Source organism: Myotis brandtii, unplaced genomic scaffold, assembly GCF_000412655.1.
Source record: "Myotis brandtii unplaced genomic scaffold, ASM41265v1 scaffold686, whole genome shotgun sequence".
NCBI classification, from domain to species: domain Eukaryota; kingdom Metazoa; phylum Chordata; class Mammalia; order Chiroptera; family Vespertilionidae; genus Myotis; species Myotis brandtii.
In genome coordinates, this window is record NW_005370683.1 from 1,377,869 (window position 1) to 1,397,367 (window position 19,499).

Genomic DNA, 19,499 nt, shown 5'->3' on the forward strand with positions numbered 1-19,499 from the left:
GGAGCCTCGCTGCTCCGCTGATCCCGGTGCTGGGAGGCATATTACCCTTTTACTATATAGAATAGAGGCCTGGTGCACGGGTGGGGGCCGGCTGGTTTGCCCTGAAGGGTGCCCTGGATCAGGGTGGGGGTCCCCACTGGGGTGCCTGGCCAGGCTGGCTGAGGGGCTGAGAGCTGTTTTCCGGCTGGCGAGTGTCTGAAGCTCCCAACCGCTCCTTGTTTTCTTTTCTTTTTTTTTTTTATTCTGGGCCAGCTTTAGCTCTGAGGCCTCGCTGCTGAAAACATAGGTACAATGTTGCAGTCCGAGCCCGGCTGAATGGAAGCCCTTTTCTGGGTTTTTGTTTAGCTTCTTATTTGCAACATAGTATATAGTTGCTTAGACTTGCAGATGAGAGGCCGGCAACTGAGGCGGGTAACGTTGGAGTCTGCAGCAAGCAAGCCTCATGCTTGCTTCAGTGCCTGGCTGCCGGCCGCCATCTTGGCTGACAGTTAATTTGCATATACTCTCTGATTAGCCAATGAAAAGGGTAGCGGTCGTACGCCAATTACCATGTTTCTCTTTTATCAGTGTAGATTTAATTTTTATTATAAAAGTAATTCATACTCATTTTAAAGATAGGGAAACAATCATAAGGAAGAAAATAATAACTTATCCCTTATAGGCAATGATGTAGATTTCCCCTATACTTTTTATTTGTTTATATATACATATGCATTTAAATGTATATGTAGTAACATATATACTTTCATTTTCAAGTTAACATACTATTGGTTCCAATATTGTGTTCATTTTTGGAACTAGTCAATACTTCTAACTCTAGGTAAGGCCATGACTGCCAAGAAAACGCATCTCTGAGTGTTAGGATACTGCCTTGGGATGTTCCCGGCTGAAATCTGACACTGGCTCCATACCTGGAGGCCAAGGAGAGAGGGAGGAAAGAGGCAGCCTACCAAGATTGATCCCTGGCCGGTTTAATGAACAAGGGATCTTAACATACGAGGCTTGTCTGGGCAACTGCAAGATGAGTAAATCTCCACACCCACCTGCCAGAATCTTAAAGGTTATGTACAGGTCTGACCTGGTTCCAGTCACATATGCAGTCCAGGTGGTCTCAACAACACCTACTCTCTCAAAGGCTACATCTGTGGGCAGCTCTCGCTGTGGGCAGGATGGGCAGGATGTGAAATCCAAGGACGGGGAGATGGGAGGGGCTTCCGATGGCCCTGTCCAGCTCATGGATCCACCAGCAGTAATGTTCTTTTGATGACCTCCTCCAACATTTACTGTGTATTTTAATTAAGGATATATTCTCTCCATATTTTCAAGTTAATATATATTTTGTATATATTAAGTATAATGATGACAAGTTATCATGAACTTCTTTAACATTAGTCTTTTTAGCTGTCTCTCATTTACTCACACTGTGTATATTTTTCAGTATTTTTCTTTTAAAAAAAAATCTTTATTGTTTAAAGTATGACAATATTTTAAAGTGTGACCTCCCAGCTTTTCCTCTGTGACCTTACCCCCATGCCCACTCCCCTCCCCGCAGTGGTGGGACTCTCTGACTCTTCACTTTAAGGACTTTCTTGTTAATAACATGTTCTCTCTACTGTCATTTACTGACACACTCACCAGACCAAACCCCATTCCTCATCAGCCCAACAGTCTGATTTTCCCTCTCCTTCCCAGAGACAGCTGCATGCTGCTGAAGGATCCATCCATGCATGTTGGTGCTTCTGCATAGTCAAGGTCTCCAACTTCCTGGTGGGACCTGGAAGACCCCATCTGGCTGAGTTTCCCTCAGCTTCTTAAATGCTTCATGTACTCTTCCAGGCTTTTCCCAGTGTTACTCTCTCCACCTAACTCCCTTACCTTCTCTCTCACTTGGCCACTTGGCCACCTCTTCATTCTTCCTACCTCAGCACCATAGCACTTTTCACAAGAAAACGTTCCTGCCCCCATGAAGTCTGGGTGGATGGTCCTTCTACCGACCCCCCTTCCCCTGCACCTTATTTTGAGGACAATTTGTCCATATCCATTAGAATTTTTACCCAGCAATATACTAATAGGAATCTATGATACAGAAATTCTCAGTGTACATAAAAATGCATGTACAAGGATGCGCATTAAAGTGTTGTTTATAATAGCAAAAATTTAGGGAAAATCGTAAGTATTCCCCAAAAGAAACTATTCAAATTATCATGGAACATCCATTCAGTGCTTTGCAATCATTGGGAAAAATAAATCTAGCAAATTCAAATGTTTGGACACAGAATGTATTGTTAAGTAAAAAAAGAGGCACAGAACAGTGTTTTCAGTGTACTAAAATAGTGTTTTTAGGTTACCTAGGTGAGCACACAATTGTGATATTGTAGTCATAAATGTTTGAATATGAAAAAGAACATATCAGGAAGAAATACTACAGAAATGGGCTTCCTGGTTGCCTCTGGGGACTTTGGAGATGAATAAGTCATGATTAGATCCCTAGTTTCATCAATTCAATCAGTTTCATGGCAACAACCTGCTCACTTTAATCTTTGGTGCTTTGGTGTTTGGTAGAGAGGAACTGTGGGCTCATTGGAGAAAAAGAAAGGGAGATTTACCATTTATTTTATTCCCTTTGTTCTGTATGAAGTTTTCTTTAAATTATTTTTTTTTTTACCATGACAAGTCTTACCTAATTTAAAAATATATAATAATGTTACTTGATTGATTTGAGGATATAGCATAATTTCATTGGCAGCTTGTCTGAGTAAAGAACATTTTGGATTCATAGCTTTAAAACATTTTTTCAGGTACTATTGAACTGAGTCACATACATGTGTTACAATATTGGAAGAAATTTCCCAGGCTTTATGTAGACAATGAGGACTCTGCCAACTAATAAGGTTGTTAACTTTGAAATTCCACATAATTCCCCAATAGAACGAAACACTTAGCAAATAGTTTGTAAAAATAAGAATATCACTTATTGAGCATATTCTCTGTCCTAGGCATTATGTTAAACATTTTATATGCATCATTTCATCTTTTCGATAACCGTATGTTGTATATATTGTCATCTTCACTTCCGCAATGAAGACACTGACATGTAGGGGGGTCATACAATTCACATGTGGCCTTACTATGATTTGGACACAGGCTTGTCTGGCTTCACAGCCCAGGCCCTTTCTGAGGTTAAGTGAGTTTCATAAATATTCAGTTCTGTCATCTACACCAAAGCTTTGTATACATTTGTATGATTTTTTGAAAATTAACATTGACTTCCTGTAATATCACAATTGTAAAGTGACTTTGGAAGTAGGAATGAACAATTTTCTAAAAATATGAGAATATGCTTTGGTATAGTATATGTTTACATTTGTTTAGTTGTTGATGTCTAAGTTGCTGGTGTATCTTTTTTATTTTTAGATATAGGATCCACACTAGCAAGAATGGTCCTCAGATACCAGATGAAAAGTTCTGTGGCAGAGGGAGCAGCCTCAGGCAGCGATGGGGATTTTTCTGAGCAAGTACTTGATAAATTTGACCAATGGACCTTCATTCCTGAGTCCTACGTGGACAGTGTGTTTGGACAAAGTGATGACCTAGATAGCGAAGGTATTTATTATAAAAAAAATAGTTCCCTGTATGTTTTAAAACCCTTACACACTGACATTGAAAAATGGGAATTGAGACAAAATCCTGATTTAATTTATTTGGAAAAACTTGAGGAAAATGTGTTCATTATTGAAAATAGTTAGTGCTTACTAACTCCAATTCAGGCAATGGCTGTAAAAAAAACTCATCTCTGCACTTAACAATGTTTTGATACTGCCTTTAGTTGGTGACTGCAATTGGATTCCATGTTCCATCATTGACTATATTCTTTCTGGATTGTGTAAACCTTATTAAAAGTAGTATTGCCAACCTTCTAGAATTTTTTGGTAAGAATTAGATAAAAAAAATATATAAACTCTCTGGGAGAGTTCTTGGCAAATAGGAAGTACTTAAAATATGTATTTACCTTTATTAGAATTAAGAATAATATTAATCTTTTAATAACTCAAGATAACTTTTAAAAATTGACATAGCAAGATATATAATGATAGTGATTTGGGCTGACATTTAATGCAATACAGTTTAGTAAAAATGGGGTGAGGTATTTTCTTTTATTAACATAGTGTGATTGTAAACTTTGGGTGATAGAATAAAGGTATTTGAGAGGGCAAAAAGTAAGGATTATTCCAAGATCTCATGTCTCAAGTCCAAGTATTTTTTAAAATAAACTTTATTTAGAAATAATCATTATAAAAAGAAATGCACCTACTTAAGTATATATTTTCATGGGTTTTGAAAAATTTTTACATCCATTTAATAATCACTACTATCAAGTTATACAACGTTTCTATTATTCAACAAATCCTTGTTGCCTCTTCATAAAATATTTCCCCAATCTTGGTCCTTGGCAACCACTGATCTGCTTTCTGTTCTTATAGATTGCATTAGTATTTTCTCCAGTTGCATAGAAATCGAATCATACAGTATGTTTTCTTTTATGTCTGGCTGTTTTCCAAAGGGGTTGTACCACATTATACTCCCACCAGCAATATATGAAAATTCTAGGTCCTTTCCATCTTTGTCACCATACAACACTTGATATAGTCAGTCAAATTAATTTTAGCCATTCTAGTGAAGGCACAATTCTAGCACATTTGGGTTGAATTTTTATTTGGGATGAATATTTATTGAATTTTGATCACTATTGATATTAACAATACTTTCATGTTCTTATTGACCATTCATGTATTTTCTTTGTGAAATATCTGTTCACATCTTTTGGTAACTTTTTAAACTTAAATGAGTGCATGTATGTAATGAGTAGTTTTTATTTTATTTATTTATTGTTCACACTATTAGAGATGTTCCCATTCCCCACCCCTCCTTACCCACCTCCACCCAACCCCACTCCCCATGCCTCTGGCTTTCTTTTTATGGTATTGTTCAAAGAGTAGGTTTTAAAAATTTTCTAATTGCTATGTGGTTTTTTGTTTGACTTATGGGTTATTTGGAAGAGTGTTTATTTTCCAGATATTTGGAGATTTTCCACATAACTTTCTCTTATTGGTTTAAATTTAACATTTTTGGGTCAGAGAACATACTCTGATGATTTTCATCCTTTTAAATTTATTGAGATGCTTTGTTGGACTACTGTATGGTTTAACATGGTGAATACTCCATGTGAAATTTAAAAGAATATATATTTGGCTGATCTGGAGTTAAGTCTATTAGTATGTCTGATTGCTTGGTAGTGTTTTCAGTCTTCCATATCATTACAGATTTTTCTCTCTACTTGACTGGAGAAAGAAATGTTGAAATAAAAATTGTGGATTTTGTCATTCTTTCAATTTGATCAGCTTATGCTTTATGTATTTTGCAGCTCTGTTATGGGATGTGAAACAGTAAGGGTTTTAATTTTTTTAAATGATTTTACCCTTTCATATTGATCCAACTTACATCTGGTATCCTCACTTCCTTCCTCCTGTAGAACTCCTTTTTCATTTCTTACAGTGCAGATCTGTGGGAAACCTCTTTGCAGGTTACTGGAGCTCTTTTTCCAGGATTCTGCCCCTAAACTCTCAGCTAAGAAAGTCTCCCTGAATGTTGATCTTCATCTCATCTCAGGAAAGCCATTGAGCTTTGTTTAAATTCCTTCTTACTGTGCCACGGGCCCTCCAATTGCCCTGAGGCAGAAAGCCAGGGTGATCATAGGCTTACAGATTTTGTTTCCTTCATTCAAGAACTACACAGTTCAGCACTGTCCCTTGCCCCAGGTCTGAAACCAGTTGTTTAAAATATTTGGTCCAATTTTCCAGTTGTTTGTGGGGGTTGGTTAAGATCTGTGCTTCTGTCTCTATCATGGCTGAAAGAAGAATTCTTCTTAAGTAGTTATAAATAAAGGAAAACATTTAAATAAATGCTAACATAAAATAAATTATAAAATGTATAGATGCTTGTATAAACAGTATGCTAATAGAAGTTTCACAAACATAAAGGGGGATAATTATCAAAATGTAATAATTATAAGATATGTACACAATTAAATTATACAGTCTATTATTAAAATACTTAAGCATAAGATCATTTAAATTTTAGGATGAATTAAATTTTAATAATTAATCAAGTAGGAAGTATTTGTATCAGTTTTACAATTTATATAGAATATTGTCAAGGTGATTTCTGAATATATAGATTTTATATAATTTTTTGACACTTAAGATTATGCTTTCTCTTAAGATAAAGAGTAGTGTAATTTAATCATAATTTTTAGTAGTGCCTTCAGATTACATATCATTAGTAATATGATTTACTTATTGATCTTTATTTTTTAAATTCATAATTTTAAAAGTAGTTTTTATCTCTTCTCTCTCAAAACAGTGTTGCTAACTAAATACAATGTGTTTATTTAATGTTATTTTACCTTAATAAATAACATTATTTAATGTTGTTATGTGAAACCATAAAATATGAAATGTAAATAGAGATGTATTCAAGATTGCTGAATATTAAATAATTTCAAGTGTGATTTCAGTATAGAAAACAATGTTTGAAAAATTTCTAAGAAAAATTTAGAGAAACAGAATAGTTTTGATCAGATTTGAACATAAACTTTCTCTGCTTACTGTACATGCACATACTTATTATTGTATATATAACTACTTTTTTTCACTTGGCTCTTTTCTACTGTACTATGAGCTTAGGAGGCCTGGATTATTTTTCCAGTTTATCTCTATCCAACACTTACTCAGTGTCTAGTCTATGACAACCATTCAGTAAATATTTATGGATGAAGAAAAGTGTAACTGAATTTTGAAAATGAAAAACTAACATAGTTTATTATTTCTATTTTAAAAATGTTACAATAAAAATTAGGTGATTTCTATTAATGAAAATATTTTTAATCTCATGATTGAATGTGGTATTAGTATCTTATGATTGGGTAAACATTTTCTATTTGCCTTTATTTATTATTTAAAAATAGGAAGTGAAGGTTCATTTCTTGTGAAAAAGAAGTCAAGTTCGATTAGTGTAGGAGAATTTTACCGAGATCCTGCCTTGCAACGTTGTTCATCAAATTTGCAAAGTCATTCCAATTCATTGGTAAGTTAAATTGTGATTATGTTGTGTGTTTTGTTACTGATATTCTCTTGATAATTGAGCTATTGATAAAAAAAAAGAAAGAAAGCTAGGAGCTATTGGTGCAGAAATTTCCTGATGTTTGAAAACTTCATATCGGAATATAAATATATATCTACATTTACATATATATAATTTTGAGTTCATACTTGTAGATTTTTAAGCGTGTTTGGGGCATATACAGGGTGGGGGCAAAAAACGTAGGTTACAGTTGTTTATATGGAAAATTATACAATAATGAATAAAAAATACTAATACAAGAATGATCTCTGTTTTCACATACTCACAATGTAAACATGCTTTGGCCCCACTCTTTATGTACTAAGTATACTTCATTATGATTTTATCCTCTTTCTCTTTTCAGAGCTCCATGTCTATGTGCCCATGTTAGGTCTCTGTCTTATGGTGTCGCTGGTCCCATGAATACTTTAGATAGAAATCTTATAGTGATTCCTAAGGAAACCAGATAGGAAATGTTCTCTTTGCTCGTAAAAAATGACACTGAAAAAAAAAATGACAGTGATTGTACTGTAAATGTCTATTTGTTTAATAGGGACCCATTTTTGATCAAGAAGACTTACTGAAGCGAAAAAGAAAAATATTGTCTTCAGATGATTCACTCAGTAAGTATTTGAAAGTAATCATAACTCAGTTGATATTTTGGGCAGAATATAATATTTGTTAAATTTCTTCTGTTTTTTTTTTCAAAATTTCTTAGTGCCCATTTCATCTTATATAACCTTCCAATTATAATAGATTTAAAAATTTACCATTTATACAGTATATATAGAACATGTATTTTTTTCTACTATTTATCTGAAATGTAAATAATGCCCTCACCAATAATGCCCTCTTCATCCCTTTCTCCAGGTCTGTTGTTTTTTTTTTTACACTGTTAAGACCGCTTGATTAAATATTTATTATTTACTCTCCATCTCTGGCACTGGCTTGGTTTCCATAGTTTGGTTTTTGCTGAATCTCGAGTCCCTTGAAGAGAGCCTACATTATTAGGTGATCAATAAACATTTGCCCAGCTAAATTATCCACTTATATTTCCATTGTTTGTCTGCTTTTGACAAAAGGGTCATCAAAACTTCCATCCCATATGAGGCATTCAGACAGCACTTCTTCCCTGGCTTCTGAGAGAGAATATATTACATCCCTAGATCTTTCAGCCAACGAACTCAGAGATATCGATGCCCTGAGCCAGAAGTGCTGCATCAGTGGTCATCTGGAGCACCTGGCAAGGCTGGAGCTTCACCAGAACGCACTCACGGGCTTCCCACAGCGGCTATGCGAAGTAAATTTAACCTGTCCTACTAATTCTCAGCATATCTGAAGAGCTTTGGCATTTACATTTAATGTGCATGGTTAAATCTTTAAAAAGAACGTTCTACTTTTGTGTCCTTGGACAATAATTCCCCTGTTCTTCTGGGTTTCACACAAGTATCTTAGACTGGGTGGTGTTCAGAAACATCTTTGAGGGCAGGCAGTGGAAATGGAGAGGTAGTTAAAAAGGAATTCAGGGTCCTGTCCTAAAGATACATGGTACATGTTAAACTCTCTTAAGGCTAGATGTTGGTTATGCCTTCAATTATTTAATTGTTGTAAGGCGGTTCAAACTACTTAAACTTGGTAGACTAGACTTAGACCTGGTTTGGGTGGCACTGGCTCTGGCTCAGCTACCAACTGTGTGATAATAAGAAAATGTTACTCCGACTGCTCTAAGCCTTTCATTTCCTCATCTGCCAAAAACGGAGGCTAGACTAAACTACTCCTAAAGCATTTATTGAGTTTTAAAATTATATGTAACTTAAAAATAATTATTTGTTAAAGAATAGGAAAAGAAAACTAGAATTCAGCCTACTTAAAAAAAGAGGGAATTTGAAGAGAACATGGCAAAGTTCTCTTAATGAGCTACATTAAGGCATTCCAAAACAGAGCCAGCTCAGAACCTTCTCTGCAGGAAATTTCAAATGGACACCCCTAGATGGCAGTTTCTGTTCCTGCCTGTGTTTTCTTATAAAAATATTTTCTAATTAAACCTTGGGAATAAATAATTTTAAAATCTTCTGAATAATCTGGTTGGATCTGAAACAATGGCAGAAATTTTGAATCAGCTTCTGGGGCAAAGATCCATTAATAAGCCTTTATGATCATGTCAAACTCTTTAGAATTCCAAGTGAAGATAAATATATTGCTAAGTAAAGAAGAGCACAGAGAAGTGATTGTTTTGGTATTTTAGCCCTTTGACAATAATTCATACCAAATATTAAAAATTTGACATAATATGTAAATGGAAGGTTTGCGGTTATGATAGTAGGATTAGAAATGGCTTAAAAATAAAAATGGAGATTTGAAACAAAAAGTTCCCTAAAAAGAAGAGGTTCCAAATAAAATATATGTTATGTGCAGTGACTAATTTTATGGTTAAATCTTATTTATATTAAAATGTATAACAATTACCAAAAGCTAGCATTTAAAAATGTATTCCCAGGATTATGTTGTACTACTTATTCATGAAATCATTAGTTTAAATATTTTTGAGGCCTATGCTGCTTCCATTTTTACTTGTTGAAGGAATAAAGCTGAGTTAAATACTAAACTTTATTTTTGTGAACTTGCTTTTGAAAACCTGCCTGCCACATGTCCCCTGGTTTTACCCATTTTAGAACAGAGAAAGTTGGACCAGTGTACTAATGCTCTCTTGAGTTATGTTTTCAAGTTTTAGAAAATTCTTAATGTTTCTAGTTATGGGAGTTATGGCAGGCAAGAAGTATTAGCTAAATTTACTAGTAAGTTTCTCAGAGGGTTTATTTTGGAATTTTAAAAATACTGTCTTTCCAGGTGCTGAAGTGTTTGACGCACTTGGACTTGCACAGTAACAAGTTCACAGCGTTTCCCTCCTACTTGTTGAAAATGAATTGTCTTGCCAACCTTGATGTCTCTCGAAATGACATTGGGCCCTCGGTAGTTTTGGATCCTGCAGTGAAGTGTCCGACCTTGAAACAGTTCAACCTGTCATATAACCAGCTGTCTTCTGTTCCCGAGAACCTGGGCGATGTGGCAGAGAAGCTGGAGCAGCTGACGTTAGAAGGGTAGGAAGGGCTCATTAGAGACCAAAGGGTTGCCTTGCATGGACGTTGTGTAAGGTTGACAAAATATGCTGACATTATGTCTACAGCAATAAATTTTAAACTGTAACATGTTAAAAGACGGAGGCAACTAATATTGCAGCTTGCATCAATTGACTTAAATTTTCACAACTAATTTTAAAGTTGATAAATCTGATTGATGCTAAACTGTGAAGGCAAGTTGTTTTTTCTTTTTTCTTTAAAGCATAGGAGTTCATGCAATTTAGTCCTCGTTTTCTCTCTTATGACTAGAAATAAAATATCAGGAATGTGTTCTCCTCTGAGCCTGAAGGAACTGAAGATTTTAAATCTTAGTAAAAACCACATTTCATCCCTGTCAGAGGACTTTCTTGAGGCTTGTCCTAAAGTGGAGAGTTTCAGCGCCAGAATGAACTCTCTTGGTAAGTGTTCTGGGTGAGCCTTCTCTTTACCAGCACTTTTGAATATTACAGGATGAGTAATATTGGACATTTTTGGTGGGGATTTAATGGTATTGTTTGAGTTTAAATATGGTGCTGGAGCTTCAAATATAAAGCTAGCAGGTTAGTGATAAAAATAAATGAGGAGTCAAGCCATGGACACAGGAAGGAAACTTAAATGCATGCTGCTAAGTGAAAGAAGTCAAGCTGAAAAGGCTACATACTGTATAATTCCAACTAAAAGAAATTGGAAAAGGCACTAAAACAATCAGTGGGTGCCAGGGGTTTGGAGTGAGGAAGAGAGGGATGAATAGTTGGGGAAAAGGGGGATTTGGGACAGTGGAGCTATTCTGTGTGCTACTGTTATGTGGACACAGGTTATAATACATTTATCAGGATGCATAGAATGTATAATGCAGAGTGAACTCTGTTGTAAACTATGGATTTTAATGACAAGGCATTAATATTGACATTAATTATAACATATACCAAACTATGCAAGTTATTCATAATAGAGGGGGGGAAAAGTGTGTTTATGGGTGGTGGTAGTGAGGAGAGAAGGGATCCATGGAAAATTTGGTACTTTCCACTCAAATTTTCTGTAAATATAAAGCTGCTTAAAAAAGTCTACTTTTTAAATTAAAAAGAAAGTTTAAAATTTTAATGTTAAAATTTTATAAATTAAAAATAATTTTAGCAGGTTAGTATTGGCATAGATCAAAATGGCAATATCTTGGGCTATAAATAGTCACTATATTGTGGTTCGTTTCAGTCTACTAAACTAAAAACTCCTATGAATGCCTGATCTGGGTAAAGCAGGAATCCTAAGTTCCTACTGAGCTTCTTCAGAAACTTTTGGAGTATAAGTATTATTAGTACTATTGTTTCTTTTTAATCAATCATTCAACAGTTTTCAAATTAGTAAGGTTCATGTACATTTATTAAGTTCTTGTTTTGTACAAGGTATTACAATAATACATAATATGACCACTACTTTTATTACAAGTCATGGAACACCCTTTGTGGAATACCCTAAGCCTGTGAGATAACAGGGAATTATGTTCATTTGCAGCCTATCCGAGAATTATAATATTAAGGGAAAATACTTTTATAATCATAAACAGAAACTCCTCATATTTTATCTTTCCTAATGGAGGCCATGTGCATCTTGCCACCAATGTGACTGTTCTATATCTGACTCAGTAAAATTATTTTTTAGTAAAATAATTTTTAATACATTTTAATAGCAGAATACAGTTTGACCACTTATTTTCAAATATATTAATTTGTCAGAACTATCAGAAACAAATGAGAAGAGCCATGCTAATTTGCATAGTATTTTCTTTTTTTCTCCCTTTCACCCTCTTCTAATATTGATCATGTTCCTACCATGAACCGGAAACTGGGGATAGGAGGCAGGGGAGTGTGATGTTTAAGTTGGGTCAGGAAAAAATAGCATTTGTAAGGACTCTGAGGCTTGATTATAGTAAATATGTCATCTCCACTGAATTTCACACACACACAAACCTATAGAGTAGGACAGGTATGATCTCTGCGTGACCAATTGAGGAAATTGAAGCACTGAGATTTTTGTGTGACATGTCAGGGACATAAAATTAGCTAACCAGGAAAACCTGAATACACCTAAGTTCAAAAATCGATTTGCTTTTCACTACACAACTTTAATAGTTTTAGAAGTTGTCTATCTTCTAAAACTACACAACTTTAATAGTTTTAGAAGTTGTCTATAGTTAGGTCATACCTGAGTGGGACCACGAACCATTGAAAATAACCTCATGTGAAATGAAGTTTCACTCAATTCTTTGATTTTATAAGAGTGTTTTCCATATAGCATCTGAACCTCAAGACTCTTTAATTCTTAAGTGGAGAAGCATTTCTACTAACTTATTTAGTCACAAATACTTTTGGAAAATAGGTGAGGTGTAGCATAGCATGTACCTTTCAGGAAGACAGCGTCTAGCCATGTCCTGGAACTTTTTGACCCTTGAAGATTTTCTAGATAAAGCATAACTCATACTTTTAATATTGAAAATGCTAAGAAATAATTTCTGAAGTTACTTTCATGGAACCATAAGTTTTTATATTTCTGAAGAATCTCAGATATCATCTGGTCTAGCTGTACTATTTTGCAGATGACAAATCAGGCTGTATGATGTGCTCGGTTTCCAATATTGTGTTCCACAGAATTTCATTCCTTGGAGGTCCTCATACTATATTTCTTTCTTGGGAATTCATAACATATGCCAGGTTATTGAGAACTCTGAGATACTTCATTTTATTTTACCTAATGTTTTCCCAGTCTCTTAAGATCACATGATCAAAGAATACCTTTATTAAGTAACATCCATATTATTCCATAGAACACTCTTTATGAGATGGTACTCTGAAGAATTTTTATCTTTATATATTATATTGTATATTAGTATTCTAAATTATTTTGTTACAGTTATTTAAGAGTAATTTGAATTAATCTATAATGTATTTCACAAAATATCACACATAATTTGGAATGGATATTCTAATAATTTTTATGTTCATAGATTTTAAACAGATTAATTATATTTAGATTGTTGCTTAGCTTTCATATTAAAAGGTTTGTATAAGTATGGTGTATTATTTTAATGTTTAGTGGTAGTATTAAGGAAGTCACCATATTTTAAAAGAAGATTTTTGAAAAATTGTCAGCATAAGAATAGAAATTAAATTAAATGGCAGGTCATTGGTAGCTGTTCTTATAGAATCCAATAGAAATCTAGTTAAAATGATTTAAATGCCCGTTATCTCATTTTTGTTTTCTTTTAGCTGCTATGCCTTTTTTACCTTCTTCTCTGACAAACATCAAATTATCTCAAAACAGATTTACATGTGTTCCAGAAGCAATTTTAAATCTTCCACAGTAAGTTTATTATTTTAATTTTAAAGCCACACGAGCTGGAACAAAACCTTCAGAAACAAGGTTTTGATTTAGGCATATAAAATGTAATTGATTTCTAAACCTACTTAGCTTACTGTTTAAATCTATGAATGTTTGACATTCACTAGACAAAAGGCCCAACTTGTTACTTGGACTTTTAAACTTTTACATTAATTTGGTGTGTTATTGTGTAGTAACAGTTGCCTCCTATTTACTGAATAGTTCGCATTATGATACTCAAATGAGATTACATTGGCTGTCACTTTAACTATGCAAGGCATCATGCTCAGTGTTAGGGAACGCGGTGTATCACCCTGAGACAAGCAGGTGGAAGAGTGTGCCCTGCACAATGTTAATGAGCTCTAAGACCCAACCTCTGAAGAATCCTCCTAGTAATGAGTGAAATCGAAAAGAGATAGGGGGGCTATATATTTATAACTCCTCTACTTGAATAGAAGCAGGAATTTTAATGACCATTTTTGCATTTGTTAATTATGATTTCTCATGTGTCATAAACATGTGTAAAACACTCATTCTGAGATTGACATTTTTATGGTTCTGGAGCAGGGAAATTAGGCCTCAATTTTGCTTGTAATGGTTCTTATTCATGTAAATATTTCTAGTGAGAAGGCCTCCTTTCTAGCTCATCTGTACCTATAAGTACCCCAAAGCACACATGCATTCTTATATATAAATATTGTTAGTTTTAAAGTTCTTATTCTCTAGTGAAAATTACTGGTGATATAATTTTATGTATTTTGGAAACACTCACTTGGTTTTATCTTGACACTGTATTGTTTTAGCTTGCGATCATTAGACATGAGCAGCAATGAAATTAAATACCTACCAAGTCCTGCACACTGGAAATCTTTGAACTTAAGGGAACTCTTGTTTAGTCATAATCAGATCAGCATCTTGGACTTGAGCGAAAAAGCACATGCATGGTCTAGAGTAGAGAAACTACATCTTTCTCATAATAAACTGAAAGAGGTAAGAGGTCATCTTTATTTGCTTAAAGTTATTGCCATTTGAAAATAGGCTTGCGTAATTTGCATCATCAAAAATTATCATTTTAAAATCTGTCATTTTGTATTTCCTACTTTTTGAATAAGATCTAAACCTACCCTGAGATAAATTGGTATATTAAGAATGCTTAATTTCCATAAAAGACCACTTTTTGTGGTCTATTTTTTAATTACAGAAATATATCTATTTAACTATGAATGTGGTGTGTGTAATGCTTTAAATATGTTATTTAATCATGAAATCACTGATCTGTTACCAGACTCTCAGGTACTCTGCACTTCTAAAGTTGACACCGGGCCACATATAGCCGTGTTTTTCCCCTGACTTTCTTTCCTACATTCTTAAATTCCTGCATTCCTTTACCATACTACTCCTCATCCAAGTGGGCCAACGTCCTTTGCTTTACTCCATTGCCTCTGTTACAAATCTGAAATTGATTATCCATTGATCTCAGAAAAAAACTTTTTGGGGGGCCAAATTCAAAAGGCAAAAATAATTAAGTGTCTGAAACGGTGAGGTTCAGAATAACTGAATATTTTTTGGTACTTGATTTTTGCCAGAAAAATGAATGGTTTTTTTTTATTTTAAAAGTAATGAGCCCTAGCCGGTTTGGCTAAGTGGATAGAGTGTTGGCCCATGGACTGAAGGGTCCCGGGTTCGATTCCAGTCAAGGGCACATGCCCCGGTTGCGGGCTCGATACCCAAGTGGGGGAGCATGCAGGAGGCAGCCGATCAATGATTCTCTCTCATTATTGATGTTTCTATCTCTCTCTCCCTCTCCCTCTCTGAAATCAATAAAAATATTTTTAAAAAAATTTAAAAAAGTAATGAGTACTACTTAAAAATTTGGAATGGAAAAAACAAACTCTAGTTAACGTGCCACCTAACTTAGTTAAACAAAATTTAGTTGTATTTTAATAATATTAAGTTGTATATAAGCTTGTGATGACCAGATCTTTATAGTTTTACTGAAGAACAAAACAATGTGAGGGAGCAGATGATTGGATTTGGAAAGCTATAAAGACATTTGATTTCAGTGTTGTGAAAAGATGACATATGTTACCAAGGGAGCAAGGGTTTTCAAAGATTATAAATACGTGACCTAGTTTTGGGTAAGTCCCTTATATTTATCTCTTTAAGCATTCATAGTGAAAGCTGTGACAAGCACTTGGAAGGTTTTTGATCCCTGTTGAAAGGTTGTGCATGTCGCTGATGGGATCTCTGGTCCTCTCTGGCTCCCTATCAGCATCTTGTTCCTTGGCAGCACACGTCTTCCTTCCCACCAACAGACTTTGCCCTTTTTTTATTTCATTAAGATTCCTCCTGAGATTGGCTGTCTTGAAAACCTGACATCTCTTGATGTTAGTTACAACTTGGAACTGAGATCCTTTCCCAATGAAATGGGGAAATTGAGCAAAATATGGGATCTTCCTTTGGATGAGCTGCGTCTTAATTTTGATTTTAAGCATATAGGATGTAAAGCCAAAGACATCATAAGGTTAGATCATTTTATTTCCATTTGTTTCTGTTAAGTGTGTTTCAGATTTCTCTGTGACTTTGAGGGATATAGAATTACAAAATAAGAAAAAAATGTATAGTACTATTTAACATTAAGATGCTATGTATCATTTGCCTTTTATATAATGAACTAGAGGCCCGGTGCATGGATTCGTACACTGGTGGGGTCTCTCGGCCTGGCCTGCGCCCTCTCACAATCTAGGACCCCTCTGGGGATGCCGGACTGCCTGTTTTGGCCCGATCTCCTCAGGCTAGGCCAAGGGACACCACTGGTGCACAAATCCATGCACTGGGCCTCTAGTATGCATATAAGATCTTTGGTTAATCTCTTCCCGCTCTCCCCCTCCCCCTTCCTCTGAGATTCATCAGTCTGTTCCATGTTTCCATGCCTGTGTGTTGAGCATCTGCACCCTGTTGGTCAGTGTGTGTCATAGCTACTGGTGGAATGGTCGCTTAGAATATTTTTCCTCCTTATCATGTTTCTTGCTAGAAACAGACTCTAAAAGGAAAGTACTACTAGTTGGTCTCTTGTTACCAACTACACAATCTAAAGAAGTATAGCAGAATATAATGAATTCTTTTTTATGTCTTTATTGATTTGTAGAGAGAGAGGATAGAGGGATAAAAACATCAATGCCATAGAAATATCATTGATCAGCTGCCTCCTACACGCCCCCTGCTGGGGATTGAGCGCACAACCCTGGGCATGTGCCCTCACTGGGAATTGAACTAGTGACCATTGAGCCACACTGGCTGGGCTATAATAACTTCTTAAGCTTCATTTCAGATAGCAGATAGTTATATGTCTATTTTATTTTAAAGCATTATAGTTCCTTAAATAGTAAAACATTACTAACTTTGGTTTTGCTTACTGACCTTGATCATATTTGAAACCCCTGAAACTCCCCAGGTATCACTGTTTCTGGTGCTTACACTTTACAAATGTCAAATATTTTTGATAATGGACTTTATCTCCTTGTTACATTTTAAGCATATTAGTCTTATTGTTACCTATTCATACAATTATTTATTTTCATTTTCACAAAATTACTTATATCTATATTTATCTTACAGGTTTCAGCTCATTTATCACCCCGCATTGTGTCCCTGACTATAATAGCCATTAAGGCTGGGACTATGGCTGTATTTACTCATTGTCTGATAGTTGGCACAAATCCTGGCATACAATTTATAGTGTTTGAATTACCAGAGAACTGTATTTACCTAATTATCTTCTGCTTACATTTCAATTTATATTTAACTTTTAATGAAGAACTAGTAGCCCTGCGCATGAACCGTGCACCAGTAGCTCACCAGTAGCTTGCTGCCACCCTCCAGTAGCTCTCCGCCCACTGCCCTGCCCTCTTGTAGCTCCTCTCACCCCCTTCCTCCAGCCCCCTCATAGCTTGCTGCCTTGCCGGCTCCTGTACCTCTCCGCAGCCCGCTTGTAGCTCGCTGCCCCACCCTCCTGCTGATCCATGATCTGGTCTTACTCGGTCAGTCATTATGCTTTAAGGTGCAATGACCATTTGCACATCACATCTTTATTATATAGGATAATTTCTGTCCTCCTGAGCTTGATGCAATTTGAAAGGAAAGAGTTTGTTGCCTGCTATGCTAAACATGATGACCCCTGATTTTAAATAATTATGTATCATAATTTTTCCCTCTTGAAACTGAAAAGATGTTCATATGAATATTGGTTCAATTACTATAAAACATTTAGTGGAACTAGTTTTCAGTGTATTATTTAATATTATCAAGCTACTGTGTAAGTAAATCTTTTAAAATTTGTTTTACATTTTAGAAAAGACAAAGACCTAGAATAGTTTAGAAATTGTAGACATCCTTTGCTTTTTCAAAGAATGAGTTTTTTCAAAGAGTGGTGAATTCTGAATAGTTAATGGTCACTGGACCATTGCTTTTATTGTTTATTGGTGATGAAAACAGAACTTTAGTTGCATGTGAGAAAATGACTGATTTCAGTAATAGCAGGTAGAGATATGATCTGTCAGTTCTTATTTTCTCAAGTGTCAAAGAAACCAAGAAGAGTTATTCGGCTTTTTGGTCAGATCACCAGGACTGTTGGTCAGACCCCTGTTAGTTATGAGAATGGATCCGTCAATGATCTCTAAAATTCAGTTATGATTTAATTTCCTTCTCTAATTTTAAACTGTGGCAACATTTTAATATACTTAAAATGTACCTTTATATATTCATTATATCTTAGAGAACATTTAAAATCTATTGATATAAAGGTGGCTTTGTTAGCTACCTCTGGCATTTCTAAGTAGTTTCATCCAGTTTTTACACTAAGATGATTAGGAATAGCAATATATCTGATACTATAATCATTTATATATGGTAATTTATAATGTAACCAATATGACCTTTCCATGTATATTATACATATGCATATGTGATATATGTGAATATCCTATCTAATAAAGAGGGAATATGCTAATTGACCCTCATACTGTCACAAAGATGGCAGTGACCAACAGCCAATAAGGAGGGAATATGCTAATTGACTGCCACACCCTCAAAGATGGCGGCACCCACAGCCACAAGATGGCTGGCAGGGGAGGGTAGTTGTGGGTGATCAGGCCAGCAGGGGAGGGCAGTTAGGGGTGACCAGGCCATCAGGGGAGGGAAGTTGGGGGTGATCAGCCAGCAGGGGAGCAGTTAGGCGTCGATCAGGCAGGCAGGAGAGTGGTTAGGGCCGATGAGGCAGGCAGGCAGGCGAGTGGTTGGGAGCCAGCAGTCCCGGATTGTGAGAGGAATGTCCGACTGCTGGTTTAGGCCCAATCCCTGTGGGGCCTAATCCGGCAGTTGTACATCCCCCGAGGGGTCCCAGATTGGGAAGGGTGCAGGCTGGGCTGAGAGACCCCCCCCCCCCCAGTGCACTAATTTTGTGCATCGGGCCTCTAGTATACATTATATATGTCATCCATGAATATATATGTACACACACATATATAATGTACCCAATGTAACCTCACTATCAAGGTTTAGTATAACACTATGCATGGGTACTCTAACTTGGCTCTCTGTCACATGGATTTCCTAAAATTTTATACTTTATAATTTTTAGGGTTTTGTGTTAATTTAAATAAATCTCTGTGTGTGTGTGTGTATAAAATTCTAATGGGCATTGCAAACATTTTCACATTTTGATTATTTATGGTGATAGTGTAACATGTCATTGTGTTTGATAATGCTACCAATCATTATCAACTATACTAATATTAATAATAAAACATATGCATTAACAGCGTACTGAAAGAC

The 19,499-nt window shown here is 35.5% G+C and overlaps 1 protein-coding gene across 2 annotated transcripts in view; it reads left to right on the forward strand.

Annotated features, from left to right (window-relative positions):
- LRRK2 (leucine-rich repeat kinase 2) overlaps window positions 1-19,499 on the forward strand; it is a 127,984-nt gene that overhangs the window by 61,258 nt on the left and 47,227 nt on the right. For both annotated transcript variants that reach the window (XM_005881685.2, XM_014529570.1), the window contains 9 exons: window positions 3,415-3,603; window positions 7,025-7,143; window positions 7,733-7,802; window positions 8,262-8,479; window positions 10,027-10,277; window positions 10,566-10,714; window positions 13,556-13,649; window positions 14,471-14,657; window positions 16,010-16,191. In XM_005881685.2, coding sequence (XP_005881747.1) covers window positions 3,415-3,603; window positions 7,025-7,143; window positions 7,733-7,802; window positions 8,262-8,479; window positions 10,027-10,277; window positions 10,566-10,714; window positions 13,556-13,649; window positions 14,471-14,657; window positions 16,010-16,191 — 1,459 coding nt within the window. The remainder of the gene's footprint in view (window positions 1-3,414; window positions 3,604-7,024; window positions 7,144-7,732; window positions 7,803-8,261; window positions 8,480-10,026; window positions 10,278-10,565; window positions 10,715-13,555; window positions 13,650-14,470; window positions 14,658-16,009; window positions 16,192-19,499) is intronic.